At 45.5% G+C, this 13,317-nt stretch overlaps 1 protein-coding gene across 2 annotated transcripts; it reads left to right on the forward strand.

Annotated features, from left to right (window-relative positions):
• Positions 1-7,502: 7,502 nt before the first annotated feature.
• Positions 7,503-13,286, forward strand: LOC112874375 (protein STRUBBELIG-RECEPTOR FAMILY 7-like). Of its 2 annotated transcripts, XM_025937661.1 has the most exons (17): positions 7,503-7,578; positions 7,657-7,782; positions 8,824-8,956; positions 9,031-9,102; positions 9,196-9,264; positions 9,355-9,426; positions 9,520-9,588; positions 9,680-9,751; positions 10,155-10,220; positions 10,300-10,365; positions 10,448-10,785; positions 10,878-11,164; positions 11,862-12,133; positions 12,199-12,334; positions 12,455-12,585; positions 12,681-12,837; positions 12,921-13,286. In XM_025937661.1, the coding sequence occupies exons 2-17, from the start codon at positions 7,698-7,700 to the stop codon at positions 13,059-13,061; spliced, it is 2,166 nt and encodes a 721-aa protein (XP_025793446.1). In that variant the 5' UTR covers positions 7,503-7,578; positions 7,657-7,697; the 3' UTR covers positions 13,062-13,286. The 2 variants fall into 2 exon arrangements, with proteins under 2 accessions (XP_025793446.1, XP_025793447.1); XM_025937662.1 differs by having other exon boundaries at positions 7,516-7,782.
• The last annotated feature ends 31 nt before the right edge of the window (positions 13,287-13,317 follow it).

The following is a 13,317-nucleotide window of genomic DNA, read 5'->3' on the forward strand; positions in this document are numbered from 1 at the left end:
AAGGCGACGTGACGTGTATGCATGCATGTGCATGCATCAATAGTTAGCAAGCTAGATTCCGGCTTTAGTTTGAATGATGATGATGATGCGCGCGGCGGCCTTCAATCCCACTACGCCACTATCCTCCACTGCCTTAATTTGCAAAGCTCACCATTCTACAAGGAAAAAGTACAAAAGCAAACAAACAGGCCATTCTACCACTTAGGGTGCTTTTGGTTGGGCTTTTGCACCTGCTTTTGCTTCTGCAAAAGCCAAAAGCCAACTAAAGGGCCTAAACGTCCCAATTGCTTTTGCCCAAAAGCTGCTTTCACCTTAATACAAATGCAAAAGCAACTCCCCCCTGCTTGCTTCCAGTGACTTCTAGGTAAAAAAGTACCCACCTGCCACTCGTTATGGAAAAAAATATTTCGCTGTTTATGTTTGCCCCGTCATCCGCTCCACCCCGCGCCGCCCGTCATCCGCCCCACCCCGCGCCGCCTCCCACCGTGCGCCCACACCCCCCTCCCGCCCGGCGGCGGCCCAGCACCAGTCGCAGGAGCGCCTCCTAAAGGTATGCATGGTACATCATTTTCTTCATTTTAGTTAGTTGTACTTGTATTACTTATTTTGCCTCACTTGCTTACTTTAATAGGAAAATATTATCTTGTGGATTCGGGTTATCCAAACCGAATAGGGTATCTTGCACCTTACAAAGGAAGCACATATCACATACCCGAATTTCGACATCGTACAGGCCCTCCTCAAGGAAAGTACGAGATATTCAATTTTTTGCTTTCATCCCTTCGAAATGTGATTGAAAGGTCTTTTGGAGTCTTGAAGCAGAAGTGGCGTATTTTGAAGAGTATGCCAAGTTTCTCACCTCGTACTCAAAAACATATAATCATGGCTTATTTTGCTTTGCATAATTTTATCCGTGATAGCAATTTGCCTGATAAGGAGTTTGAGAGATGTGATGCTGATGAGCAGTACTTGGTACCATCTATAAGTGGCACGGCACAAATACAAGAGGATGGGAGTGAAGAGGTAGAGAATGAAGATACCGTGAATACCATTCGTGACAAGATCGCTGATGATTTGGTTAGTGCGAGAGGAGAATAGTTACGTTGATATATATCATAATTTTATGAGCTATTTACCTTGTGTAATTGCTACAGTTCTATTTATGCGGACCATATGGATGAAAAACTTAGAAAATTTAATATTTTTCTTTCCAAATTATATATTTACATGCGAAATAGTGAACGGTTTATATACGGTCCCACAAACCTTCAGGGGTATTACAGGTATTTCACCCATAGCACACAGTTTCCCACAGCCCACAGCTGCTCTAACCAAACGGTCTTCTACTTTTCCCACAGCAGCTTTTTCACAGCAGATTTTCCACGGCCTACAGCTCACAGCAGCTTTTTCAAAAGCCACGGCCCAACCAAAAGCACCCGTAACGTGTTTGTCTGCTGTCGCTCAAGCCACTTTGATGGGTCGGCATGGCGCCGTGAGGCTTTGGTGGCTGACCAACCGAACCTCAGCTGCGTGTCCTAGGTCACAGCGGCGCCACCAAACAGGTCGAGTGTGTGTCGGTGTCAGTTGGTGGCATAGCTAATCCTACTCGTTGCTCACGCGATCGGCCGGGTCCTTCGTTCTCTGCATTGCCTTGAGATCGAGGCCAGCTAGGAGCAAGCCGCCCGCCCGATCGGCGACTACGACTGGCGCGTTCCGTTGGCAAAACCACATACGTTTACAACGGAAAAGTCTGATACAATGATATGGTTAGATAGGGGTGTTATAATGGAAAGGAAGAATCGCTAAAAGCCGGGGTTTTAATTTGTTCTCTGAAAGTAGCAGTGCGAGACCAAAACAGAACTGATTAAATATCTACTGTTTGTCTCTTCGATTGGTCACGAGTGGAAAACCATTCTTTCAGTAGCATGCAGGAACTTCTCCAAGTAAAACTCGTGGACTGATCTCTGCAACAAACTTTTGTTAGTCGTCAACACAGGCCATCCTTACGCGCGCGATCGATTTGACAAAGGTCGGCTTCAGTTGGTGCCATGCATGCCATCCGTCCTGTGGATACCAAAGTCGGATCGGAGACACATGCTAGCTTAGAACAACCCTAGCAGATAGCATCAAAGCTTGCATGGTACTCCAAAACCCATGTGCCCCCCTCTTTTCTTCGGAGCTAGAGCGGCTATGAACAGTACCACTTCACGTCACCTAAACACCAAACATATGGATGATGTGCCATGCTTATCACGGTAAAAGGGATCGGAGACATGTCAGGCTATTTCGTTCAAGCACTGTCACACTGCATGATGCTGATTTCTCATTACAACTGTATTGACCTTGATCAGGGCAACGTACAAATAAATACAGCATTTGCTACATCAGTAAAAAGACAAGGGCATACAGAAAGAGAAGCTAATAAGGATACCTCGTGGAAGCAATTAATCAAGGATATTCAGATCGAGTGTAATGAGCAAGCCATGCACATAAATTCAAATCCCCAACAAACCTGAAAATCTCACAACCACCGGCAGCAGTACCCGGATCCTAATGGTTCAATGGCAGTTTGTTGGAACGTAACTATAGCATGCACCCCCTTTGTCAGAGGGTACAATAATATGTATAGATTAAGATACCACACCAAATGACCGAACTAAGTGCAGGGGTTAGAATTTATTATCCCCTCAATAATTTGTTCCGTCACGTTTCTGAACTTTGTCGGCATTTAGAAACCATGTGAAAAAAATTCTTAGCTGATAGTCAGCCTGAACCATTATATTATTAAACAACGAGGACATACTTAGATAAACTTAAGATTTTTTTTAAAAAGGAACAGTTTCCAGCCTTTGTGATTGCACACATAGCCAGCCAACAGGTCTTAGCATATTCTCAGCACCAACCATTATTACCAATTAAAAGGGAAAGATCGATCACAGAAACGAAAGGAAATTATCATAAACTGAAGATAAGACCAAGGTTAAATAGTTTAACGTCTATAACCGATGTTCCTTTTTTCAACCTTGATTAATAAAAGCTGAATGAAAACAAAATGGCTAGCAATAGCGCAAATAACGACAAACATACAGAGATCAAAGGGTAACATGTCCATGGGACGATCGAGGTTCAAGTTCAAGAACCTTTAGAATGATTGTCACATAATTTAGTTAGGACCGCTCCAAATCACAATGTCAAATGGAAAGGAAAAAGGAGGTTCAGCGACGGGTGCATTATTGGAAGCAGGTACACGTTTGATTCGAGCTAGCATGAATGGGAGGAGTGAGAAAGGCCACTAATGCCTAGCCGCTAGATTATTTGGGTTAACCAAAGAAGTAAGAGTGGTAGATGAGATGATGATAACCCACTTGGTTTCCAATTTGTCGCCTTTATGTATGGAGAATGATAAAAGAATGAACTCGTATGTGAAAAAAATGATACCGTTATTTGTGAATTCACGACTGATATCAGACTGATGTTATTTTCCAACATAGAAACTCATAGACCCCCCCTCACCCCCCCCCCCCGCGTTGCTCCCGCGTGAGTGACACGGGCGGGAGTCTCGCCGCCGCCGCCACCCCCTCCCTCCTCCCTTCCCTTCGTCCGAGTCGGTCGCCGGAAGTCCGTGCAGCCTGCAAGGAGGGCAGCGGCGGGGGCAACCCTGTTCCCTTCGCGTTCAGGCGGGCGCGGGCGTTTCGGTCACCGGAGAGGCACGGCTCGTGGTGGCGCCGGCGAGGAAGGCTGGATCCAGCACCAGCTAGTGTGGATCCGATGTTCCCGCGGCCGGATCCGCCGGCGGTGGCTGCTCCCAGGTGCGGGGGCGACGGCACGGCGCGGGATCGACGCCCGGCGATGGGTGAGTGGCGGCGGCTCCTACGCAACGGCGCAGTGGCGGCGGCTCCAGCGTAACCGCGCAGCAAGTGGTGGCTGCGCGTGGAGGCGGTGTGACGGCGTAGAGAGTGGAGGCGGCTTAGCAACGCGAGAGGCTGCACGGTGTCTGCGGGCGGCAGGGCTGACCGGGAGGCGGCCTGTCGGCCTGCCGGCCTCGCGGCAGCGCAACTGGGCTGGCCATGCACTCCGGCGGCGGCCGTGGTAAGGCAGGTATGGAGCTTGCAAGGAGCGGAGGCTGCGTGCAGGGCGTGGAGGTGGTCATGTGGCAGTAGTGTGCGGGTCGCTCGGCGATGCCCGCGTGGCAGCGGCGACGGCGGTCTGGCAGGCGAGGTTGGTGGTGGTGGCAGCCATGGTTGGCAGTGAGATGGGCTTGTGGCGGCTGCGGGCATGTGGGTGCCAGGAGAAATCCTGCTCGACGGTACGTTGAGCCGACAACGGCGATGCCTTGGGCGCCGTATTCCTGCTGAGAACGTTGTCAAGGCACCCTCCTCGCTTCGATGGTGGATTCTCCGGGTGAAAATCTTGCCCATCTCGGACGGGCGGCGTTGGCGTGGCTTAGCATCATATTCTTCCTTTGAAAGAAAAGCAGCAAGTTCCCTTTCTTTGCAGTGTGCTGGAGCCTTCACTGGTTGGTTTGACGGCAAGCGGCCATGCATAGCGTCAGCCGTGTCGATGCTAGACCCCAACCTTGGTGTATGGGGCTAGGTGGTACGGTGAGCGGACACCAAGTCATGGACTTGAGGGGCGGGTGTACGCGGTGGCAGATGGTGGCCAACCAGTGCACGTTGCCGCAGTGTTGGGAGGGCAGGATCTCTAGGATCTCTGCTTGGTGCTTGAGGGCGACGATTTGGCCGGACCGTGCGCCAGAGGTGACCATGAAGTTGGCAGAGGCCGGCGTGGTAGGAGGAGGCCGGCTGAGGTGCCTTGCCGAAGTGTCTATGCGGTGATGGTCTTTTTCTTGGTTGTCGGAGGCCCCGTGCGATATTTTTGCTTCTTCGACGTGGCGACTGGGTGGCTTGGACTCCAAAAATGTTCTATCAGTTCTTGGTGGACGTTGTGCAGCTGATGATGGATGGTCAGAGGCAGCTATTCAGGTATCAATTTGACAGCTTGCAGTGACCTATAGCAGTCAGCCCTGCTTGGCGGATGTTGGTCCGGTGTAGGGCAACTTTGTGAGGAGGCGCAAACGAACTCGATGGCCTGGTAGCTACACAGCTTGCAGCGAATCACGGTAGCTAACCCTGTATGGCAGTGACTAGTCCGGTGTGGGACATCGTCGATAACGACGGCGCTGGCGGTGATAGTGGTTTATCCTTTGAGGCCCTTCGCCCTGGTGATGGTGGTGCGTTTCTTGTACTCAAGTGATGGCGGCGTGAAGTGGTTTCGGTGGTGCGCTGCCCCAATCCAACTTTCTAGGGTTGTCTGTGTGGTGCGGTGTCGATGTACTAATCCGACCCGCCGGTTGTTAGTTATTTTTCTTTAGTTTCTCTTTTGTTTTGCCTGATTATGGCCTTCCAGGGATATAGTTTTGTATTTTTCTGCTATATCAATAGAAACGTACACGTCGTGTGCCGTTCGTTTAAAAAAATTCCAACATAGCAAAAAAGAACCGATGCCGTCACTTGTGAATTCACGACTGATATTAGAATTTGTTGTTATTTCCCAATATAGCCGGATACACTCATCTATAGTATAATCTTTTATATCTTTATTGGAAAGGTAATTAATGTTTACTTGAGAAAAATATTACAAAGGTTAAAAAAGATATAACTGCTGGCAATAAACCAATAACCTACGGAAGCTTAGACGTTGCGGTGGCTTTTTCAAAATCACTCACTTCTTTAACCTTTGTGAGAAAAGAGTTGCTCATAACGCTGTCGGCGTGGTTCACGGAAGTGGCAAAAAGGTCAGCAGGAAAGGAAAGGACTCAAGGAGGACGCACAGTGTGCTATATGCTGCTGTCGCACCATTTGGCTCTAGTTGTCACTGGCTATTCTAACTTTTTGTAAGGTCTAATGCTATGACCATGGCATGCCAAATAATATGATGGAACTTATTAGCAGATGCGTTGCAGTAAATATATATTGGATTGTCCGAAGTCCGAACTGAACTGGAGCTGAACAATTATTTTTTGGTGCATGATGATGTGAGGTGCTTTTGCTTGGACCAAGACAGTATCAGCCAGAGGCGGGCCCCGGTTGCCGTACCATGGCGGGTAGGCTAGCTATCAACCAACGTTCACCAAGGCAACAGAGAGGACGCCCTTCCACCACTGCGTTGTTGTGTAGTGTGCCCTTACGCCCATGCCATGCCATGCCATGCTGCTGGCCCGTACTGCCCGGATCCTGCTGGTGGTAGTGGTGTAACAGTCACGCGCAACTCAAGCTAAGACAACGCCACACACCGCAAAGGGCGCCTAGGCGCGTATTGCCTTCAGCGTCGGTCATTTTGCTGGCCCCAAGGGGCGTCAGGCCGGCGTGGCACGTCACTGAATGACATGATCCAGCCAAAACGGCTAGAATTGTCGTCACCATTTCCAACAGCATCCATGTGGGTGACAGTGGCAATAGGTCTCGAGGTCTCGAGCAGCTAGCACCCCGGCCTCTACTCGTAGAGCCTCTTCGTTGTAGAGGCAGGCGGATGTGTTCTAATTTTACCTACAATAAAATGTTATGGGGTTTATGGCGATTAACCAGTAAATTAAGTTGAGGTGGCACCAAACTATGTCGCTAGCTAGATGAAGAACCATATCTTATCAGGTAGGATCGCGCAAATAGAACTGCTATGATTGGAGGGACGCAAGAGAAATTCTATAGTGCATTGTACCATAACAATATAACATATAGGATGATATACTATGAGGAAGAACCATGTCTTGGTGTAGCATCGGAGAACCCGTACGAAGGCCATTTCACAAGTACCAACCTAGAGAGAATGAATTAAGTGGGTTTTTTATTAAGAAAGTAGGCATAGAAATTATTTTGATGAGAATTCAAACTTAGATGGCCTTGCGAACATCCATACTCAATGAACTAAGAAGTACTAAATGAAAAGGTAAAACGTTCCCCATCTATTTCACAACATTCCCACTTTATTCTCCTTTGGATTTATTTGTCTGAAATCATTCATATGGGGACTAAGCTAGTTCTTATTAATTACTGCAAATGCAAATTCTACGTTCCAAAGAGACCGTATTCTCTCCCTCCTATTATGATGCCTGGGTCAGGTGGCCTATAGGTCAAAACCACATTGTGGTTCAATCGTTCAAGGAGGGAGTTTTATCCTGTTCTAAGTTTTTTTTTATGCATCTCACATGGGTACAACGGCAGCATATGCTCGTACCGGTTCTAACGGTCCTAAGAGTGTGGATGTACCTTTTTTTAATAAGAGCAAGAGTTGAAGGACTGTAGTTTTTCTCCTCCAGAAAATTCAAGTGCGAGAGGAAGTGATGCTGATATTTTTAAAGGAGAAGTACTAAATGAAAAGGTAAAACGTACTTATTGGTAACTTCGTGAATAACTGTTTTCCCCCTCTTCTGCCTTACTGTTTGTGGCTCGTTGCCTCGTTGACAAGACGTATATAAATGCCCAGAGAGAGCGAGGAAAACACGGGGAGGAGGGGACACGCAGCCAGCAGGCAGAGAGAGAGAGAGAGAGAGAGAGCGAGCGAGCGAGTAGAAGTGAACAAAAGGTTGATATCTTTATTTTTTTTCCTTCACCTGCTTTCTTGGATACTCTGAGAAGAATGTGTGATGTCTCCATGGTGAAGGCAAGGAGCCAAGAACGTGTGACTGCAGAACAGCCTCGGGCATGGCTTTGGGCGCTGCTGGAGTGGCGGCGCTGCTCTTGGCCACCGTCTTCACGGGCGTCACCGGCGACACCAACTCCGATGATGGTTAGCGATTCTTGCTCCCTTTATGCTCTCATCTTCCTTCAACTGAAGCATATGTTTGGTTTAGCGTACAAAGAACACCGCTTTTGACCCCTTCGGTTTTGTCCTGACTTCTCTCTATGGTTCTTGGGCCATCAATGGATGGGGGAGAAGCACTGTTCGTGATGCTTCTTCCTCTTCAGTGTGCCGTCAGATTGCTAGAATACCAATGCAAAAGTCTGCATCCTACCATTTCGCTTGATTACAAGTGGTTTCTTCGTTTCAAGGGAGTAGCTAGCAGTGTTGCGCATAGGAATTATGCAAACATTGCTTGTTCTATTTCATTCTGCTACTATTTGTTCTCTTCCCCCTTTTTTATGGACTGGGGAAACCGCCGTAATTTAGTTATCACAGTATCTGAAATCATGGTGTGCTCTTTAGCCAATCATTTTCTTCCAGGGGCCCATGGAGGTGCCAAATTGCTGACTGTTCAGTTCTTGATGTTCTTGGCCATTCCTTTCCTTTGACTTGTCCCCTTCAGAAAGCCAAATTTCCAAATGTTTAAGTTTAATTATGCCGTGAATGATGGGGAATTTGTCCTTGGACTGATAGAATGCCATAGGTTTGGCAGAGCATTTCTCGATGAGTCATCACCGTTCTGGTAGTGTTGTTTGTACTATCCGGATAACCGGGACGAAAAAGAAGTGCAAATGGTCCTTCTTTTAGGTTTGCTCTTCTTCCTTTTATGCCTATATTTTATATAAATTACACTGGGATGCGGTCGTTCTGGTTATTTTAATCAACCTTTTTTTGTATTGGATTGCTGAAAAGTTAGGTCCTTGGTACTGCAAGTAGGACTGCTACTTTTGACTTCAGAGTCTGAGATGATGGAAAATATAAAACTAGTAATAATTCCCTTTTTTTTCTTTTCTTTTAAGAAGAAAAACACTAGTACTGTTAGCACTGTTGATAGCTGACAACTTGTTGATGAATACACAGTCATCATGATAGTTTCACTCAATCATTGTTATCACGCAATCTGAGTTGATGTTTTTGCCTACTCAGTGACTGCCCTCAACACGTTCTACACAACCTTGAACTCGCCCTCGCAGCTGACAAACTGGGTGCCCCAGAACGGCGACCCTTGTGGCCAGTCCTGGCTTGGGGTTACTTGTTCTGGTTCAAGAGTGATAACAATGTGAGGCGACACTGGGAAGTGGACATGATTCTGACATAAACTTTCTGTTCTTCTGACATGCTCATTTTCTTCAGAAAAGTACCTGGCATGGGGCTAAATGGGACCCTGGGATACAACATGAATCTCCTCACTGAACTATCTGAGCTGTTAGTGGAATCATCTCCCACATACTTTCAGTGCTTCGATGCTAAGTGTAGGCCTTTTAGCACTGTCGTTTTTGATCTGTTATGTTGTTGCAGTGACGTGAGCAACAATAATCTCGGAGGAAGCGATATCCCTTATAATCTCCCACCAAATCTTGAGAGGCTGTAAGTTGTGATTTGACTTTCACAGCTCAAGGACTGGCTCTTGTCTTTGTTGATTTATCTGTTAGTCTGACAAAAACACCTGACGTACAGAAATCTTAATAAAAACAACTTCATTGGGACCTTACCTTACTCCATTTCCCAAATGTCTACACTTCAGTATTTGTAAGTAGGTTATATTTATGTCATTTTCATAGTGAGTCTACCTTTATATGACAATGATTAGATCTCAAAATGTTATGTCACTATTTGGTTCAGAAATCTTGGTCATAATCAGCTGTCAGACATCAATGTTGTGTTCGACCAGCTCACCAACTTAACAACATTGTGAGTGCCTTTTAATTTATATCTATACAGAAGTTTGACTGGTGAGCTAGCATGTGGAGATTTTGACAGATAATAGGTAAAATTATTGTAGGGACCTCTCATATAACTCGTTTTCTGGTACTCTTCCTGAAAGCTTCAGCAACATGACAAGTTTAAGCACACTGTAAGGACATTCTCCTTTCCTTCATTATAAAATGAGAAATTGGTGTTCTTGCCTCTACTTCGCAGTGCAATTGTGATTATACCCTCGTTTTTCTTAACTTTGTGATTTTGCCCTTGCCATTCACAAGTCAACATGATTTTGCCCCAATTCAATGCAATTTTGCCCCTATTTTGACCGTGGACTAGGGGCAAAATCGCATTGACTAGTTGACTAGAGGTAAAATCACGTTGACTTGTGAATAGGAAGGGCAAAATTACAAAGTTAACAAAAATGAGGGTAAAAATCACAATTGCACTGTAAAGTAGGGGCAAGAACACAAATGCACTTTATAAAATATACTGGTAACAAATCCAAATAAGTACTGAAATTCCAGAATTGCAATGACGACATGCCGTGTCCTCAGTTATTTGCAGAACAACCAATTTACCGGCACAATAGACGTCCTCACCGATCTCCCTTTGACTGAACTGTAAGTTGCCACACTTGCAACACGCTGTATATTGCACCTGTCTTTTTACTAGTGATCCAGTTACCAATTTGACTTGCAGAAACGTTGCAAATAACCAATTCAGTGGGTCGATCCCTGATAAACTGAAGAGCATAAACAATCTCCAGTAAGTATTTTCACTACCCCTATCAGTCTATCACAGTTCCAAATTACAGGATGGATATCGTAATTCAGAATGGTTGTTGTAGGACACATGGCAACTCCTTTAGCAACAGTCCTGCACCAGCTGCAATGGAACCTCCATCAGACACTCCACCTTCGCGGCGACCATCGCCTTCTAGAACTCCAAGTAGTAGTAAAAATAACAGTAGTCCATCACAAGGAAGCGATACCGATAATGGTGGCAGTGATGGCAAAAGCTCCAAAGTAGGCGGTGCTGCGGTTGCGGGAATTGTGATATCACTTGTGGTTGTAGGTGCATTGGTTGCCTTCTTTCTGATCAAGAGGAAAGCTATGAGGCGTCAACAAGGAGGTGATCTTGAAAAGAACAAGCGCCTCAGCCCTCTTGCTTCTGGGAAAATTAATCGTAAGTGTATTGTGAGATCTTCTAGTACGAAAGTTTATTCAATACGTCATCCAGGTATTGTTTGTCATCTCTTAACAATGGTTGCTGTTTAGAGCTTAGGCCCATCCGCTCTATCTCACTCTCACGGACTGGAAAAGAACTGAAGAATAATGTCTCGATGAACTTGAAACCGCCATCAAGAATCGAGCTGCACAAGTTCTCTGACGAAAATGATCCAACCAACAAGCCTGCCACGAAGAAAGTAAACCTCTCTTCCATAAGGGCAACTGCATACACAGTGGCAGACCTGCAGGTAGCAACGGAGAGCTTCAGTGCTGACAATCTGGTCGGTGAAGGCTCTTTTGGCCGTGTTTACAGAGCACAGTTGTCTGATCAGAAGGTATGTTCAGTACCTTTGTATGACAGTTCTCTTTCCAGAGGTGAAAGAACACATTTTCGACCATCATTATCACAGAATCTGTACTCTGTGCATTCTATCGAACCCAACAGCATTGATTCTTAATGCTTACTACTTCATAATTTTATAGTATCAATTACTATATTATGCTCTTAAGCAAACCGATTATCTTAAGTTCATGTATGTAGCATATCCATATTCAAACTGGAAGTTCGCTCTCTGTACACTATGCAATTCTGTAAGCAAGACCTAATGTAGTACAAAAACTTCACATAATTGATTATTATAATACTCCCTCCGTTCCAAATTATTCGTCACTTTTGCTTTGTCTTAAGTCAAATCTCTCTAACTTTGACCATACCAAATAGATACACTATCAATACATATTTCATGGTGGATGTAATGAAACTATATTGATGTTGTGGATGTTGATACATTTTTCCTACAAACCTTGTCAAAATCAGACAAGGTTAATTTAGGATAAAGCTAAAGTGACCAATAATTTAGAATGGAGGGAGTATGATCTAGGGTTTTCAATTGCATATCTCATGATAGAGTTAGTCGATCGTTGATATTTTTCCTTTATTTTTGTTTCATATTATATCATGGTGTAGTTAAGTTTGCCTCACAATTTTGTTAAACCATTGTAGCCTCAGTTTCTGGTTTCTACTTATTCCAGGTTCTGGCTGTGAAGAAAATCAATTTCTCTGCCATCCCAGACCACCCATCTGATTTCTTCATCAAGCTGGTTGCAAACGTTGCAAAGCTAAATCATCCAAACCTCTCAGAGCTAGATGGCTACTGCTCAGAGCATGGACAGTGCTTGCTGGCATATGAATTTTACAAGAATGGATGTCTTCATGACCTCCTCCACCTGTCAGATGGAAACAGCAGATCGTTGTCGTGGAATAACCGTGTCAAGATTGCGCTAGGATCAGCGAGGGCATTAGAGTAAGTAAGGCAGACTTGCCAAATGATTTTATAATTTTTTTGAACTAACATGTGCTGCTTTTCAGGTATCTACATGAGACTTGTTCTCCATCTATCATCCACAAGAATTTCAAATCATCTAACATACTGTTGGACGATGAGCTTAACCCCCATATTTCAGATTGTGGGTTTGCAGAACTAATTCCCAACCAGGAACTCCAGGTATCTCTGCTACTCTCTGTTACAAAAAAAAGACGATTTTAGGTTCCGTTTGTGAAGTTTTCTTTTACCACTCTAATGCAAACCTTATCTAAAGATTCCCTTACAAATTGACAAATCCAGGAATCAGATGACAACTCAGGATACAGAGCTCCTGAGGCGACCATGTCTGGTCAGTACTCTCAAAAGAGCGATGTTTACAGCTTTGGAGTCGTCATGCTTGAGCTCCTGACTGGACGGAAAGCATTTGACAGGTGAGCAAGGAAACTATTGCGCTGCGATTTACCCTGATGAAAGTTGAGGCCGTGAGTTTGAACTGAATGATAACTGTTGCCTGAATCTATTTCAGCTCTCAACCAAGGTCCCAGCAATCATTAGTCCGGTGGGCCACTCCACAGCTGCACGACATCGAATTGCTAGATCAGATGGTTGATCCAGCGCTGGAGGGGCTGTACCCTGCGAAATCGCTCTCCCGGTTTGCTGACGCAATCGCTCTCTGTGTCCAGGTAAATTGTCTCAGCTCAGTTGCTATTTCCCTCTCCAAACTTCTGTAAAGTGTTGCTGATTGATCCATTGCCAACTGCAACAGCCTGAGCCAGAATTCAGGCCACCGATGTCGGAGGTCGTCCAGTCACTGGTCCGTCTTGTGCAGCGATCAAGCATGGGGGCGGGGCTTAGCAGCGAGAGGAATTCTTGCCGGTTCGATGAATCTGGTGACCACACGTTCTAGGGGGAAATGATGTATATTTACTACAGATTCTGAAGAAGAACCATAGAAGACTCAAACGTCACAGATATTGCAGCTTGGCATTGTTGTGACCTGTAAATATGACTTGTACCTCTGTCATTTTACTACGAGTCGTTACGTGTTCTGTGTATGAAAGCGATGGCAGACCTTTCTGCAGTGCTGCTGTATCTGAATCAGGGGTGAAAAGAAAGTTCGTTTTTGGCTCTAGTTCGTTTTCTAAACTGAATAGGAAAAAAAA

Source organism: Panicum hallii, chromosome 9, assembly GCF_002211085.1.
Source record: "Panicum hallii strain FIL2 chromosome 9, PHallii_v3.1, whole genome shotgun sequence".
NCBI classification, from domain to species: Eukaryota; Viridiplantae; Streptophyta; class Magnoliopsida; order Poales; family Poaceae; genus Panicum; species Panicum hallii.